General features: G+C 35.0%; 1 protein-coding gene and 1 long non-coding RNA gene across 2 annotated transcripts; both read right to left on the reverse strand.

Moving 5' to 3' along the window:
• Positions 1–7,541: 7,541 nt before the first annotated feature.
• LOC133874394 (uncharacterized) lies at positions 7,542–8,803 on the reverse strand. Its single transcript, XR_009901260.1, has 2 exons — positions 8,182–8,803; positions 7,542–8,056 (listed from the first exon to the last, which is right to left on the reverse strand). It is a non-coding gene; the product is annotated as an uncharacterized LOC133874394 (long non-coding RNA).
• A 620-nt stretch (positions 8,804–9,423) lies between these two features.
• LOC133873175 (disease resistance protein RGA2-like) lies at positions 9,424–13,297 on the reverse strand. The gene is made up of 3 exons (XM_062310906.1): positions 10,709–13,297; positions 10,251–10,329; positions 9,424–9,658 (listed from the first exon to the last, which is right to left on the reverse strand). Exons 1-2 carry the CDS (start codon positions 13,295–13,297, stop codon positions 10,264–10,266), a joined length of 2,655 nt encoding a protein of 884 aa, XP_062166890.1. The 3' UTR covers positions 9,424–9,658; positions 10,251–10,263.
• Positions 13,298–18,536: the final 5,239 nt, after the last annotated feature.

Raw genomic sequence — 18,536 nt, forward strand, 5'->3', positions numbered from 1 at the left:
AGGGGTGTACAAGCGGTTATAACCAGCGGTTATTAGCTAAAACCGCAACCGCTAACCGCCTAGCGGTTATTTTCATTTTACCAACCGCAACCGCTAACCGCCTTGGCGGAGGCGGTTATTTTTATAACCGGCGGTTAGCGGTTATAACTGGCGGTTTGAAACCGCTTTCGAATTCCGGTTTTGGGCCGGGTTTAGACCGGTTTTGGGTCGGGTTAAAATCAATTTTGGGCTATATTTACACCTGTTTTGTGCCAGGTTTACACCTGTTTTGGGCCATTTTTTGTACAGATTTTTTGGGCCTTTTTTTGTGCATATTTTTTGGGCCATTTTTTGTACAGATTTTTCAAGAAAAAAATTTAATACTTTTTGGGCCTTTTGTCCTTTGTTACAAAATTACTAATCCAAACATATTCTAAATCCAAAACCAAACAAATCCAAATAATCAAATACTCAAAGACATTACAAATCCAAAATAACCAAATTCAAAAGCAAAAAATTACAAATCCAAATAACCACATAGGCACATACTCTAAATTCTAAAACCAAACAAATCCAAATAAACAAAACAAATACTCCAAGACATTACAAATCCAAAATAACCACATAGGCACATACTCCAAATTCTAAAACCAAACAAATCCAAATAAACAAATAGTCCAAGACATTACAAATCCAAAATTCAAAAATTACAAATCCACATAGTCACCGTCCAAGGATGCTTCGTTCCTTGATTGAGCGCAATCTACAAAAGAAGAAGCTTTAGTTAATTGAAAAGTAACTAAGTAAGTTTCAAAAATAATAATTGTACAAATGAAAAGTTACAACTAATTTACAAACATTTACCTTCTTCATCAAAGCTTTCCACAAATTCCTCCAACTCCCGAATGTCAATTGGAGTATTCCTTATCCAATTTTGTGTGCAAACCAACGCCTCAACGGTAAGTGGAGACAATGAGAAACTAAAGAGATTACTGTAATGTGTATATTTGAATATAAAAACTACAAATTCAATTTCAAATATACACATTTATCAATCAATTGAAACAAGAGATTTCTTTTTGGTTCTCAATCATAAATAACAGATAATACCATAAATCTAAACAACCATCCAGAACTTTAATCCATTCGCAATCGTTTACAAAATTCATTATTTACATATAACACCAGCAGTGGCAGATGTGAAATTAATTGTGTATTATTATTATCTCTACTATTACTGCATAATTAAGTCCATCTTTCCCATGTAAATGTAATGGGAGGTGAAAGTAGTTGGTTGGAAGGGCAAATAAGCTCAAGCCCACACGCTACCTCCCATTCCAACATTCAAATCCCAGCAACTCTAACAGTCAAAAGTAAAACAACTATTAATTTTTCTCTTCTTCTAATTTTTATGAACCACCCTTGATCACTAGAGATCGAATCAAACATGTTAAATGTGAAAGATGGACTTACATCTGCTTAGATTCGATTTCTTAGGTTTACAAATTTTAGTTCACTTACATATTTGTGTGGACTACTCAAACAAATACTAAAATCCACCAAAATTAATTCACAGGTAGATAATGGCCTGTGATTGTTTGTGCAAGAGACAGGCTATCAAATACTGAAACAGTGATGGGCTGGCTATAAGAAACAGAAACAGAAAAAACTAAATAGACAAAAATAGATGCTCGTAACCCAATTGAAAGAAATAGAAAAAACTAAATAGACAAAAATGATAATAATAAAGAGATGAACATCTAGTATAATATGCTCAATGGAAAAGAGAAACTCCCAAGCTGATAGACAACAGAGTTAAACAACTAATTATAGCACTGACATTGAAAAATTCAGGCATTCTGATGTCACATTTTGACCATTCAAGATTTAGACTACATAATTTCCTCTATCTTGTCAGATTCCAGTAGAGTTGCTATATACAGTTTTTTTTTTTAATCATTAAATTAAATCTACAAATATATTTATTCACAACAAAAGGAAAAAGGACTATCTAGTATCTACCAAAACTGAGAGAAACTTACAGTGTAGTGGCGGCGGAGACGACCGGAAGCGGAGACGAGCGGCGGCTGAGACGAGCGGCGGCTGAGACGAGAGGGCAGAGACGAGAGAGACGAGAGGGCAGAGGGCAGAGACGAGAGGGCAGAGACGAGAGAGACGAGAGGGCAGAGGGCAGAGACGAGAGAGACGAGAGGGCAGAGACGAGAGAGATGAGAGGGCAGACTGCAGAGAAGCAGAAACGGCGTCGGCGAGGGAAAATGAAATGGAAAGTTGGAAACCTAAACCTAAACCTCAGAAAATATGGTTTATATATATTACCAAAACGACGCCTCTCAGGTCAGTTTTTTTTTTTTTTTTTTTTTTTTTTTTTTTTTTTTAATATATATATATATATATATATAAGCGGTTAGCGGTTATTTATAACCGCTTTTAAAACCCTATAACCGCTAACCGCCTCCGCTAGGTGGTTAGCGGTTATTTATAACCGCTTTTAAAAGCGGTTAGCGGTTATAAGCGGTTAGCGGTTAGCGGTTTTAAAGCGGTTATAACCGCCCCGTTTGAACACCCCTAAGTTAGATAGTTTTGTTTGATGTAGAAGCTATTGATAAATCGACTTTGAAAGCATAGTATCGACTTTTTTCATACTTCTTCAACAGATAACTACGAATATGTTATTTTTTTAAGCCGGTTCTAGACTTTATCCTTAAGAAAACAGATCTAAGAGGAGGGGGAGCAGATATGCTCTTTCCTCCTCTCCCCTTCCCTTTCTACTCTCTGCTTCTACCCTTCCCCTCTCATTCTGGTTTTTTCTTTTGTTAATTTGTAGATGTTTTCCGACCAGATCAGCAATTTTGACATCTCCGCTATGCATCCGTCCATCTACTTTCATGTTGTGCCGTTCATCTCCTCTCTGGTCGCTGTTGCTGTTCGCTAGTTGTGTTTTTGCTTTGAATAAGATTTTTATTCTCTTTAGATCTACCCTCTGGACGATCTATGAGATAAATGTTAGTCAGGTGTGAAGGTTTATCTCTTACAACCTAGATAGTTCGGTGTGAGGAGTTATCTTTCACGGCCGGTTTAAATAAATTTTTAGGATATTTGACTACCCTTGTCTTAGATCTACACTGCTCAGAGCAGATCTACTTTTTAACTATTTTTATAAATGGGTGAGCGGAAGATGAAAGTCATAGATAACACTTTATTGTAAGAATTTTGTTTATATCTATAACTATTTGTAATATTATAGCATGCGACTATGATTTTGTAAAGATTTATACTTTATGATGTAAGAGTTTTATGCGCGTGATTTTTGATCAATGAAATATTTAAATCTTTTGCTTAAAAAAAAAAAGAAAAAAAAAAAGAAAAAAAAAAAGAAAAGAAAAAGAAACCCTACAAATCTATTGAAATAATCAGCAGCGGATGGCAGAGGCGTACACCACCATCTACAGAATATAAAACAAACTTTGACTTTTTTGTTTTTCGTTTTTTTAAAAAGTCAACATGAACCAAACGACGTTGCAACTTGCAACTTTCAACCATTAATTATTTAATTTCACAGCACGGTCGTCATTATTGCAACCAAACATTTTCAGCTGTTCGCCACTATTAATTTTATACATGTTCATAATTTATCTCAAAAAACTTTAATTAATTGATAAAAAATTATTAATATTTTTAACTATTTAATTAATATTGATATAAAATATTAAATTGTCTTAATAACAAATGAAAATTTGAAGTTCTAAGGAATAGAAAAGGAGCAATTGCTGAAATAAACAAAAATATATTTTTTCATTCGAATTGAGAATTAGCCGTATGAATTTGAAACAACACCTTCCATCTAATAGTCTAAGTTCTTGAGGTGTTGTGTGTATGATGGGTATCACCAATCCAAAAAATTTGGTAATTTCCATGCTCACTTGAAGCGATTTGAACTATGACTAAATCATTGGGAAATTAACACTCATATAGAGGAATAAGAGTAATGCTAAAAACTACATTTTTATCTTTCAATTATCCTATAATGTTGAGGTGGCAGTCTTAACTAATACGTCATCATTCTAGGATAAAAATATAATTTTTAGCATTACTCATCTAAAAAAATAAACTACTACATTTTTTTTTTTTTTTCCTACTCAAATCAAGAGAAGAGAAAAGAGGAAAACATAAGCAATAAAAATAAAGGGTGGGCAACCATAACAAAAGCTCCTAAACAACCAAAAAACAGTGCAAGAAGACCTAAAATTATTGGGTTGCCGAAACATTTGTTGACTGACGAAGGCTCAAATCTCATTCACACAAATAATATTAAAAGAGGAAAGCCCAACTCTCTTTCCAGCAGGCCTTGTTTATAACCCAAAAAAATTAAAGGTCACGTTAGAGGAGGTATAAAAAAACGGCTGAGAATTTGCTTTTGAAAAGCATGATCGATAAACACCAAGAATAAGCCCAGCTCTCTTGCCAACAATTTATGCTTGTCGCCTATTCCAAAACCAGGATTGAGTATTAGAATGACAAGGAAAATGTTTTCCGAGGTTTATGGGAAGATTGTCCAAAAAAACACCAAAGGGCAATATATATATATATGAGTAATGATGATTTTAACACAATTCTTACACAACTCTAACTAATTTTTTTTTTTTTTTATCAGAGTCCAATTAGAACTTTGACATCAATTCTAGATCTCGATTAGAACTCTGACAGCAGTTCTAATTGGACTCTGATCTTTTATTAGACTTCTAATCTGATATCTTCTTAAACTTTTGATCTGATCATTCTTCTTATCTGATTGGACCATAAGTCCCATCCTAATTCTACCAGAGATAGGACTACTGATCAAACTATACTTGGGCTAATTAGAGTCATATCCCAATTTACTGAGATAACTGATACCTGATTTCCCTGAAGTAGTTGCTAAATGTCTATCTCCTCCTTGGATCGGGTTGAGTGAAATTTATCCCCAACATATATATATATTCCAATTAAGCATTAGCAGTATGAATTTGAAACCACACCTTCCATGGCATCTAATAGTCTAAGTTCTTGAGTTTTTGAGATGTTGTGTGTATAATGGGGCATCACCAATCCAAAAAATTTGGTAATTTCCATGCTTACTTGAAGAAGTTTGGGTTTAAGAGAGTTCAAAGCTTTGAGGTGGACTAAGCTACAAAGGGTAATGTGATTGAGGGCGTTGGGGACAGAGCCATTATGAACAGCAAGATTTTGTGGAGTGCCAAAGATGGTCAAGGGAGATGGAGGCAAAGAGTTGGGGGTGGTGATGAGAGGATGATTCAGTTTTGAGAATGTTTTTGATCCAATTAGTGATAGATAAAACCTTCTAACTCAAGGGTATCTATGGCACATACCTTGCTGGATAATGCCCTGAATTTGAGAGAGAATACTTTCAAATGAGAAATGTTTTGTTTCTGGGATAACTTCAATTCGGTCGGGGCAGAAAGTGAGGTTTTTTTGCCTGCCAATGATAATTTGACACGTAAGCCTGAAACAAAAAAAAAAAAAAAAATCAAATAGATGCAATACACCCGATTTTTTTACCGTCTGCTACAGCCTACAAGCACGAATTCTTCTCATATTCTCTCCTCGACTCCTCATATTCTTCAGGGTCTGAGACGAACGCTGCCGCCGCCGGAAAGCCGCCGCCCACGCTGCGACTTCTAAGAAAATCCCGCACCGGTAACTCTTCGTCTATTTCCTCTGTCTGTGTTCTCTCTCTCTCTGATTTTCTCTCTGTCTTTCTCCGTCTCTTTTTCTGTCGGGGTCCTCTCTCTCAGTCTGTCTTGTTCAACCACAACATGGTGATGGTCGTGAAAATTGTGAAAATGGGTTCCATTTATGTCCAACTAGATTATTATTTGGGTTTTATTGGTGATAGTTGGATTTTTTTTTATTTTTTTTATTTTTTTGTATTTTCTATTAATTCATTCTTCGGTCTTGATTCAAGTGTAAAGCAATTATTTCATAAGTTTTTGTATATTCCAACGGAAACAAAACTGCATTAACACACACAAGGTGTATGATAAAATGCCTCAACCAATCTGCCGAATTACTGATTGCAGGGAAATCAAGACCAATGGAGAATCACCGAGGCGATACTGGATCACTCTCTCAGGATTTTTTCTGAAAAGAATGTGAAAGTCGAAACCAAAGCAATTCTTGGTGTTCCAAAATAGAAGATTTGTGAATTTGTTGAGAATTTGCAGGCCTATTTGCTTGTGAGGGGGTCCTGTGCTTTTGGTCCTATTAAAAGGATGTTTTTGGGAAGTGTAAGTAACTATTGCACCAACCATGTGCAATGCCCAGTGATCGTAATCAAGGGCAAGGGGACTGCCTGATTAGCTAAGATAGCTTACCTTTTGCACATGTTGTCGGTTTGTGCTAATGCTAATAGGGCTCCAAGATCATGTTGTAATTTGGGAGTGCATTTGAGATTTGTGACCAAGTTTTAAGTGCCAAGTTGTTGTATTCAGGGCTGCTGCTTGACCAGCTATGTTGTATTATCACTCTCCCGGATCCTTTTCAAGCTGTTTTGAAGTAGAAATTTGAGTATGGTGCATTATCTTATGTTTTCTGTTGTTGTAAATCGAAGTTGTACTTGTGTTCTTATTTTTGTTGTATCAAACATATAGCTTAATGCTATTCAGTGGTCTAAGGAATAGACAAGAGAATTTGTTAAATTATATGCGTATTCTCTTCCTTTATAAACCACCATAATTTGCTCGATCGTACTGATTTTTATGATAACTGCTTCTTGCTTTAATTACTCAAGTTCCCTAAGCATTGAGGGATTTCTCCAGACAAATCATTATTTGCATGAGAGAAGACATAATCAATTTTGGCTCAATAACAACACGTAATGAACTCAAACATTGCATTGAACTTGGAAAGTTGCCATATATATTGTTGTTTGCTAAGTCCAACACAGATAACAACTTCAAATCCTCCAATTGAGGAGGGAGTTTCCCAGACAAGTAGTTGTCTCTCAAATTAAGAACTCTCAATTTCTGTAGCATTTCAATAGAATGAGGAATACTGCCTGTAATAGAAATTCTGTATCATAAATTCTGTTTAAAAAAAAAAAAAAAAAAAAATTGGCTACTTTCACATTGTTTGTTAGATTATAATCAATTTCTGTGCTAATTTCCAACTTAGCCATGGCAAGAAATTGTTTAGAGGATAACTTCTGCAAGCCTATAAATATTCTAGTATTGCTTCCAGTGTCTTGAAAGTGATACTTAGAATTCACAAGCTGATCCACCAAAATCTTGAAAGTGATACTCAACTCCCCCCAAAGAAAAAAGAAACAAAAACAAAAAAGAAACACCAAAATCAATAAGACTTCACAAGCTGATCCACCAATTTACTGACATACATATATATACATTTAAACAACAAAAAATAAAAGAAAAAAGAAGCTATTTTCAGGATGATGGGGAGCTATACAACAACACCTTCATCCTTGGAAGTCGAAAAATGTCCACTAGTTTGAGCTCCTCAGAAGTAAAAAAAAAAAAAAAAAACAATAATCTCAACACAAATTACACTAACAGAAGCCTACCAAAAATACAGAACAGTGTATATTACAGAAGTAATCGACAATTTTACAGAAAGTTTGTGATCGACATTCCTCTGCTACCGAAGGCGATGTAACTCCTCAAATGATCAAGCTGCTCAGCTTGTATAGTAAACAAGTGCTTGTCATCGTCTCCAATGGATTTATAGAATGACTCCCAGTATATATAAAGAGATCAGAACCTTAAACTGCATTTCTAGTTTCAGCCCATAAGAAGCACGCAAAACTACATCATCAACCACAGGACCACAGTATACACCATCTCTTGTCTGGATTGTTGTATAGCTGAGAAATCTAATTGGAGTTGCACTTGTTTTTGCCTTGAATGTCACAGAGAATTTCTTGGCTGAGCCAGTGCCATTGCTTGCCAACGAAAAATTCTGGGAAGTTGATCCTGTTTGAGCCCCAACTATGAAATCTCCCACACAAGTGTCATTAGCATCTCCCAATGTGAATTCCAAACACCTGCTTTACGTGAGTGCAAGACTCAGCATAAGACTTTCTTACTCAAAATCAGTAATTGCACAAGAATTTTTCTACATCTAAAGTTGTAATTAGAAGAGAGCAACATACACGAGAACCCAAGATACCTGAAAGTTTACAATAATAAGGAGACACATCTCAATAGAAGGCCAACATGACAGATCTTATAGTTCGGCAGATTGGTTGAGGCATTTCATCATACACCTTGTGTGCGATTTGTATTTTTGTTTCCTTTAAATTATACAAAAACTTATGAAAGAATTACTTTACACTTGAATCAGGACCGAAGAATGAATTAATAGAAGGAAAAAAAACCAAAACAAAAAATCCAACTATCACCAATAAAACCCAAATAATCTAGATAATTGGGTGTTTTGATTCTGGGCAACGTTTGTAGCAGACGTTGAAGAGAATCGGGCCTGGGCAACGTTAGTAGCAGACGTTGAAGAAAATCGGGTGTTTTGATTCTACTGGTGGAGGAGCAGCGCTTGAACCGTCAGAGTAGCAGCGTTCGATGGAGTTGGGGTTCGGCCTGGCCGTCGGTGGCGAGGTCCAGTCCGGTCGGTGGCGATGGCGATGGCGTCCGGCCCAGTCGATGGCGGCGGATTTCCGGTCTGGGCAGTGCCACGGTGGGGCTGCGGATTTGGGGCGGTGATGGTGCTCTTCCGGTTGGGGGAGTTTTTCTTCAGGCTGAAGCAAGGAAAAAATGGGGAGTTGTGAGAGTGATCCGGTACATCAGCAGCATTTCATTTTTTTGTTTTTAGCTGATGCGTCGATTGCTTATTGGTGGGCAAAAAAGCAATGGTTTCTACCATGACCGGACAGAAGACGCACTCGTTTTCTATCTGTTTGAAAGAATTGGATAATTGGATTGGATGGCCCGGCCCACTTTTGAAATGAGGGCTTTGTTATTGTCCCACATGAAACAAATACCAAGCCCTCCAAGGGAGGTGGGAAGGCAAATGGATTTCCAGAATTTAAGGTTGGGGTTTTGCTTTTTGTTTTTTTCAAAACTTCACAAAAAATTATCGAACATGTAATTCAAAGATTTGCAGGTGTTTTTGGGAGCTACTACAGTTTTAATAAGGGTTGTGCGGCCAGATGGATTGACGGTACAAGTTAGTATAGTCAAAACAATCATGAGATATGTTTATAATTGGCAGTTTGAAAACCGTTTTTAATGCCGGTTGTAGGCTCTTTTTTATTTTTTATTTCAAAAAATATAATACTTTTTGCACCTTTTGAACCAGTTTTCACTAATACAAATCCATAATATTAGTACAAAATTAACAAATCTAAATACAAATCCAAAAATATCTATTAAAAAAAAAATCTAAAATATTACAAATTCAAATAACCAAATACAAATCCAAATCCAAAACATTAGTAATCCAAATTCAAATCCAAATAACTAAATACAAATTCAAAACATTATAAATCTAAATACAAATCCAAATAAAAACATTAGTATATTATAATTCGAAAGTCAATCCAAAAGTCAAAAACACCAACATAATTAAGAATGGATGTTGATAACTTGATGACAACGGATCTACGGCACAACATGAAGCCAAATCAGCACCCCTACAAATACAAATCATGAACTCAAATAATATGTAAAATATAATGACAAATATATTCTAAATTTGTAAGTAAAATATGATGCCAATTCAAAAAGCAATAACCATCATTACTAACAAACTTCTAAAGGAAAGATGCTTCGGTTCTTGATTGAGCGTTATTTATAATAGAAAAAGCTTTAGATAATTGAAAGTAAGTTTCATAAATAATAATTGCACATATGAAACAGCGTCATTTTGGTATTTAAAATACCAAAACAACGACAGCTGGCCCTGGTAACTAGTAAACATAATTTTAATTTTATATATATATAAGGATAGACAGTTAGCGGTTATTTGTAACATCCTTTAAAAGTGATTATGCGATTAGCGGTTAGTAGTTACGGAGCGATTATAACCGCTCTGTTTGTACAAGCCTATACATGTTACCAATTTGTTTCCTTACATTTCTTAATCAGAAATACATCAACAAATGTCTATTCATTTAAATAAACTTAATAAGAATTACAACGGCAACAATTTATTTAGTTAAATTACATCTCTTAATTTAAATTACAATAACAGAAATATTTATAAGTTAACTAAGCAACATATACCTTTAAACTTTGTTTACATGCAGGCTTTCATTGTCAGCATCTTCCATTCAACTATTGTCCTGTCCCTAGACATATAAATCTAATATGAGAAAAAAAAAAAAAAAATTGTGATTACAAAAGAAAAGTTAATAAATATAACATAAAAAGTTTTTGATAAACTTGGAAATATTATATATATGTTCCACACAAAATATATAATTTCTCCATGCTTTAGGAGCTAGCGGAATACCTGCACTTAGAGAGAAAGTATAACCTATGAAATAATAGGATTAATTTGTCCAAAAAGGTTTTTCTTTTCTTTTTCATTTTAGTTTACATCAGATTAGAATTAATAAGGTAAAAATTATTTCGTAGTATGGATTTTACACGCCTCCACTGGACAAATATTGGGGTTTGAATCAATTGAACATTAAAAGTTTAATCCCAAAGAAGAAGAAGACAGAAGTGCCCTTAATTACCTCAACATCATCTTCTGTTGAAGAAGTACTTGATATGTCCTCATCAAGTTCAACTTCTGGTACATGCGCGATCTTGGGTTGATCTTCTCGTTTGCATTTTTTACTCAATTCAGGACAGCCTTTAATCTTCAATGATCTTAGCGTAGTGAGACAAAGTGTCTGCTCCGGAAGAGATGACAACGCGGGGCAGTTTTTAATCTCAAGTGCGCGAAGTGACTTGAGAGTTGGCAACCACTCAGGCAAGGATGTGAAGTTCTCACAATCTATGATTTGTAGGTACTGTAAAGTATTAGCAGATCCTTGGATCCATTGGGGCAAGACCTCCAACTTTGGCAACCGTAGAATCGACAAAATTCGGAGGTTCAACTTGAGATCTTGATCATTTTCTCCCATCAAAACAAGCTCTTCACAATTTCCGATTTCAAGGAGCTCTAAGGAAGTTAGGTGCTTGATATAGAGTGTCAAAGTGGTCAACCTTGGACAACTCCATATACCCAACTCTCGAAGGTTGGTGAGGCACCCGTCCATACCTTGAAACAAAACTTCTAGTCTAGGACAATCATCTATAAACAAGAACCGAAGAGAATTCAAGGATCCATTCTTCAACAACCATGTAGACTTTGTTGTTATTGTCAAATACCTAAGGCTGATCATGTTCCTCATATCTTTGGGCAACCGTTCAAGTTTCTTACATCCATCAAGCAGTAATGTTTGCAAATGGTGTAGGTTACAAATGGAATTAGGAAGTTCCATGATTCTTTCATTATAAGATAGGTCGATATATTTCAAATGCTTCAAAGTGCCGATAGAACTTGGCAAGACCTCAAAAGATGATCCACCAAAATGAAGCAACCGCAGGGACATAAATCTTGAGATGCATGCTTCAGCTAAGGACACTGGTTGTTTGGTTGTGAACATAACGGAGCGCACCTTTGTAAACTTGTCTAAGCATTTTGGAACTTCTTGACTCAAGTCTTTGGTTGAAAATGACAAATGACGAATTGTTCTAATAATGTCTTTAGCATCAAAATCTACTTCTGAACACTCTCCTTGTGCAATTGAGATTGCAAGATCATGGATTAGATCATGCATTTTAAAAGTATAGATGGGCAAGTTAGGAATGTCTTTCTCAACGTCTTGGAAGAAAGATCTCGACACCAACTCATTTATATACAAGTTTCCAACATATTCCAACTCTTGTTTTTCAATAATAGACGTTTCAAGTATTAGTTCATGTGCCATCCATGCTTGAATCAAAAGATACGAATAGAATTTGTGGTCTTTTGGGAAAAGAGAACAAAAGGCAAAGCATCGCTTCAAGTGAATTGGCAGTTGATCGTAACTCAATCGCAATACGGGTAAGATGTCATTCTCCTTTTGTTCTAATTTCCATATCTCATTATCTCTCACAAATTCCCACTCCTGTTCATCAACTTTTGAATGAAGCAGACTGCCTAAAGTCTTCACTGCCAATGGAACCCCTTTACATTTTCCCACAATTTCTTTTCCAATTTTTAAGAGGTTTGGATGTTGTTTCTCTTCTCTTTCCTCAAATGCACATTTCACAAACAAAGACAAACAATCTTCTTGGGATAGACCTTTTAAATTGTATGTAGAATCAGTGCTCATAGCGGAGGCAACCAAGTCACTACGTGTTGTCACTATAATTTTACTTCCTTCAGAACCATCAATTAACAAATCTCTCAATTCAATCCATTTATTACGATCTTCATTCCATACATCATCCAAGACAAGCAGAAATTTCTGATCTTTTAAAAGTTCTCTCAATCTAGTTTGCAATGTATCAACATTCCAATTTTCATCAATTCCAATCCCAATTGCATTGCATGCAGATTTAAGGATTTCTTTTATCAATCTTGTAACACTAAAATCTTCAGACACACAAACCCACATTCTCAATTGAAAAGTCTGGACTACACGTTCATTGTTGTACACCCACTTGGCAAGTGTGGTCTTCCCCAAACCTCCTAATCCGACTATGGAAATTACATTGATATTTTTGCGAACATCTGAGTGCATCAAAAGATAATTAATGATATTTTCTTTGTCCTTATCCCTTCCGATTACTTTTGATGGATGGACAAATGAGATTAAATCTATTTCCCTCAACCGGTGCTTGATACGCCCATCTTCACGTTGTTCAGTGAGATTAAACTTATCCTTATCGGCTTCAATCTCATCTAACCTCTCTCTAATGCCCTTAATTTTATGAGCCAGTTTGAAGGGGAATGCACGTGTCATAGAGGATGAAAAGGAATGAAGTACCTTTCTAGAAGTGCTCCCATGTGTGGCAACCACTTGATTCCTTAAAGCTTGGTACTCAATTTCATCAAACAAATCCTCGGCATCATGAAGGACATCGTTGAGCTGCCCTAGCCAGAGCCTCAGCAGGGGGTTACTTGCTTGCTTCTTTTCGGCATCCAGGAGCACCTCTCTAATGATTGACATGGCGCGCTTAAGCCTTCTTAGATCGCTTTTGATACCCCATGCCAAGCTCAACTCTTGGTAAACAACAGACCCTAGCTTTTGTAAGACGTTTCCCATTATGCCAGAGGCAAGTTCAGCCATGTTCTGTAGGTTGGGGGGGGGGGGGTTGGGTTTGAAAGCTTGAAGGAGAAGGGAGAGACTCAGAGAGCAAGGCTGCAGCCAAGTGGTCGAGGAAGAAATAGGCCTCCTATTCCTCAAATCACGTGGCTTGGGACCTACCAGAATTGGCAACACGTTCAATCAATCCACAAAGCTCTCTCTTTTCACCACGTAAAGACAAGGAAAAAGGCAAAGAAAAAAGATTCCCACCATCAAAAGCTCTCTCTATTCGGGTAAAGTGAAGAAGACGTACAGTGCAACAAATGTAATTAGGAAGGAATTGGTGAAGGCCATGGAGAATGAATATAATCATCTATTCCATTGCAGACTGCACAAATAACAAAATTGTATCATATTTTGCCTGTTCCTGAACCCATGCATACCCTCCTATATATAGGAAGGAATTGATCAATATATTAATTAAAGGAATAGTCCCAAGGATAATAATTAAACATATTAAAAGGGGCTTTGGCTTCATTTCTTTGAAAGAGAGTCGGGGGAATGGGGCCAGGGGATAAAAAGCACGTAATTAAATAATAACGCATGCAGATAAGGAAAGAAGGCCAGGGGGCCGGAGAAAGAGATTTATGTGTTCTTTCTTTTTCTCTCTTTTACTAGTCAGCTTTTTGTTTGATTCCCCTATCTTATCGATCACATGACTTGGGGACCCACCAACGTTCAATCAACCCACAAAGCTCTCTCTTTTCACAACGTAAAGACAAGGAAAAAGGCAAAGAAAAAAGAGAAGTGATTGTTACACTCCAAGTGTACAACAATTTCACTCCCTCAAGACACCATGGAGTCTACAGTATAGCTGAAGTGTTTTTATCATTTCCGATGAAAAAATGAACATCTTTTGCAAAGACCTAATAATGACGACATGTAACGATGAATTTGAGATTAGTTGTATTGGTAAGGTGATGAATTTGTATTATTTTTCAAGAAAAATAATTGCAGTATCAAATAAAGTCTAAGTGGACTTATCTAATTAATATAACCGAGTTTTTTTTTTTTTTTTTTGGGTGTAAATGCAAAAGATAGCTTTCAATATGATTTTGTTACAAGCACCCTTAACTAGTCAAAATGTTAACATAAGTCTAAAATACTTTGCATCAGGCTTACCATGCAAGTTGCTGAAAATAGCCTGAAATGGTTGGTCACCGTGAAGGCGTGAACCATGTTCTTCAAATTTGCAACTACTATTCAGTACTAACTAAAATGTTTAAAAAAAAAAAAAATCTCTTTTCTCTCATTTTTTTTTTTTATCTATTTCGTTATTTCTATATGACTGTTAAAGAAAAAAATATATATATTTTGAAAATTATGACCGTTAGAAAAATAAGAATTTTAAAAAATATAACCGTCATAAAAAAAAAAATGACAGTTAGGAAAAAAAAATTCAAAAAATATGACTATTAGGAAAACACAAATTTTCAAAGATAGAATTGTTGAAGAAAGAATAAAGAAATCTTTGAAAAATAATATTTAAATAGAATAATGAAAGTTGATAACTAAAATGCTTATCAAGATGTAGGTGCTTTAACAAAGTAGATGGTTAAAATAGAAAAATATAATTTTTTTTATATCTAAAATAAAAAATAAATTTGTTGAGCATGATATAAATGCCCTATGCTCTTGTAAAACTCTAACGTGTAAGCGGGATACAGTTTTTAAAATTTCCTTTTAGTCTAATTCATTGTTTTGGTTTTTAAGAGTTTACGTACAGAACCAGAAATCCAGAATAATTCCAACTCGATCACTAGAGTTATGTTTGTTAACATAAAATCAGCACGTAAAGCTAATAAAATAGCAACAACAAAGCACTTAAGAAAACATAAAATGCAGTTATGTATTTATAAAAAAATAAAAAATAAAAAAACATTAAATGCATGGGTGTAAAAACCTTAGTAAACGTACATAAGGTAAAGTAAAGGCCATTCATCTGGTTGAGGCGCAACAAATTCGTTTTTGAAGAACTCTTTACAGCACCAAGCCAAGCGCGCAGCTCGACAGGCAATGGAGTCATGTGAAGGTTTTATTGAAGCCACTGTAGGGCCCCAAAATACAGTGGATGCAACGCCCCTAGCCATGCCAAATGGATGATGCCTCCTCCGGAAAGACCAAAAGTTAATTGGGATGCTTCGGTTAATCAACAACGCCGTTGCATGGGAGTGGGTGTGGTAGTGAGGGACTATAATGGCAAATTCGAAGGAGCTTACTCGAATGTAGTACTCGGAATTACTAACCCCAATATAGCGGAGGCTATGGCAGCGTGGCAAGCGGCAAAGTTCTGTGCTGTCTAAGGTTTCCAGGATATCATTTTCGAAGGAGACTCGCTACATACTATCTCGGCATTGAAGACCCTGAGCTCCTGTTGGACACGTTCGAGGCAGTTAATTGAAGATATTGGAGAAAGACTTTGCAGCTTGGGATCTGTGGAGATTCAGCGTGTTCGTAGGACAGCAAACCAAGCTGCCCATTATTTGGCTAAATATGCATGCATTGTCATCAAATTCTGATATTTCCTAGAGTGAGGATTGCCCTCCTCTCCAGCAAATTGTAATTGATGAACAAGCTTCAGCTCTCTCTTGAGTTATAATAAAAACTCCGATGTTCAAAAAAAAAAACAAAAACAAAAAAGGTAAAGTAAAGGTCTAAACATAAGATGATAAATGAGTTCATAAAATAATTATGGGGTAATTACTTTTTTTCCCATAAACTACCATTACCATCATTTGTCAACATGCTCCTATGAACTAACAATTCGGCTAAAATAGAACATTCAACTATCATGTTTACAGATTTTCCTCCCTTCCGTCAGTCAGAAGGGTTAAATTTAACAGTCAACGCTCACATGACCATCACATGCCGTTTTACAAAGTTTTTCTTCCTATTTTACCCTCACCTTTGTTGTCAGCTCATGGGGGCCTGTTGGAAGAAGGTGGTAGTTCATGAGGGGAAAAGGTAATTACCCCAAAAAATTAAAATTTATGCCAACAATTTTTATTTATTTTTTGATAAGTAAATGCTAACAATTCTTTCTACAATTCAAATCAATTTCTTCCTATTTTTATCTTAAAAGTTTAAGTTTACATAATTAAACTTTTATATTTATATATCTGAGCCATGAACGCTTCATCAAAACCAATTCAATAAAATTTCAAAACACCTTCCCATTTATGGTATAGACAAAAAAGCCTCATGTGTCCAGAAATCTGTCATGGTGTTGAATGATAAAAGAGGTGGAGCCAGTTATAAAAAGACTACATGCATTTTTTTTTATCCTTTTTTTTTTTTGAGTAATGTTTCTTGCACAAATTTCATACAACTTTTGTACAATTCTAACAACTTTTTTTAAGATCAACTATTAGATATTTAAGACCTATATGTAGGAAAACAGATCCAATAGTTGATCAATAAAAAAAAAAAAAAAAATTGTTATAGTTGTACAAAAGTTGTATAACAATCATTTTTTTTTTTTACTTGAAAATGTATTAAGTAGGCTGATATGAACCTGAAAACATGGCTGGTGTGTGGGTCAAAGGGTCAAGTGTAGAAAAGACGTAGGCCTAAGTCCTGAAATGGGCTGGAAAATACATTGGTTTGACGACGATGCATTAAAAAAGTGAAAACAAGTGGGTCACATACATTCTAGCATAGAGAAAAGAAACACAGTTTATGAGTACCAAAAAAATAACTCAGCATGTGTTGGAGTCGCATACTTATCTCCAACACGCACACCAGTCATTCCACGCAATGTAGAGAACGACTCAGAGGAGGAGAACCTATGCTTTAATTTGCCATAACACTGCTTGCATTGTGTCGTGTTTGTATCAGATTTACAAGTCATTACAAAAAGGCTTAGTCGTGTGTTGGGAGCATTTGCGGGGGAAAGGAAAAGTTGTACAACAATCATTTCAAGTAAAAAAAAAAAAAAAAATGATTGTTGTACAACTTTCATACAACTCGAACAACTTTTTTTTTTTTTTTTTTTATGATCAACTATTGGATCTGTTTTCCTACATGTGGGTCTTAAATATTCAATGGTTGATCTTAAAAAAAGTTGTTAGAATCGTATAAAAGTTGTACAAAATTTGTACAAGAAACATTACTAAAAAAAAGAAACCGATAAAAAAATGCATGTAGTCTCTTTACAACTGGTACCACTTCTTTTATCATCCAACACCATGACAGATTTCTGGACACATGAGGCTTTTTTGTGTGTACCATAAATGGGAAGGTGTTTTAAAATTTTATTGAATTACTTTCGGTGAAGTGTGCATGGTTCAGATATATATTTAAAAGAACAATTTAAATATAAAAGTTTAATTACGTAAACCTAAACCTTTTAAGATAAAAATAGAAAGAAATTGATTTGAATTGTAGAAAGAATTGTTAGTCGTGTGTTGGGAGCATGTGCGGGGGAAAGGAAAAGTTGTACAACAATCATTTCAAGTAAAAAAAAATGATTGTTGTACAACTTTCGTACAACTCTAACTTTTTTTTCTTTTTTTTTTTTATGATCAACAATTAGATCTGTTTTCCTACATGTGGGCCTTAAATATCAAATGGTTGATCTTAAAAAAAGTTGCTAGAATTGTATAAAAGTTGTACGAAATTTGTGCAAGAAACATTACTAAAAAAAAAAAAAAGAAACCGATAAAAAATGCATGTAGTCTTTTTACAACTGGTACCACCTCTTTTTTCATCCAACATCATGGCAGATTTATGGACACATGAGGCTTTTTTGTGTGTACCATAAATGGGAAGGTGTTTTAAAATTTTATTGAATTAGTTTTGGTGAAGTGTGCATGGTTTAAATATATATTTAAAATAACAATTTAAATATAAAAGTTTAATTACATAAACCTAAACTTTTTAAGATAAAAATAGAAAGAAATTAATTTGAATTGTAAAAAAGAATTGTCAGCATTTACTTATCAAAAAAAAAAAGTTGGCATAGATTCTAAATTTTTGGGGTAATTACCTTTTTCCTTCATGAACTACCACCCTCTTCCAATATGCCCTTATGAACTGACAACAAAGATGAGGGTAAAATATGAAAAAAAAAAAAAAAAAAAAAAAAAAAAAAAAAAAACTTGTAAAACGGCATGTAACAGTCACGTGAGATATTAACCGTCAGATTTAACCCCTTTGACTGACGTAAGGGGAGAAAACTTGTAACATTAACAGTTGAATGCTCTATTTTGATCGAGTTATT

This window comes from Alnus glutinosa, chromosome 7 (assembly GCF_958979055.1).
Source record: "Alnus glutinosa chromosome 7, dhAlnGlut1.1, whole genome shotgun sequence".
NCBI classification, from domain to species: domain Eukaryota; kingdom Viridiplantae; phylum Streptophyta; class Magnoliopsida; order Fagales; family Betulaceae; genus Alnus; species Alnus glutinosa.

Excerpts from the sequence above, each read along its gene's own strand:
- LOC133873175 (XM_062310906.1), bottom strand. The coding sequence starts at position 13,297 with ATGGCTGAACTTGCCTCTGGCATAATGGGAAACGTCTTACAAAAGCTA. Across the intron at positions 10,330-10,708 it reads CAACAGAAGATGATGTTGAG|ATTTATATGTCTAGGGACAG; the intron begins GTAATTAAGGGC and ends TTCTCATATTAG.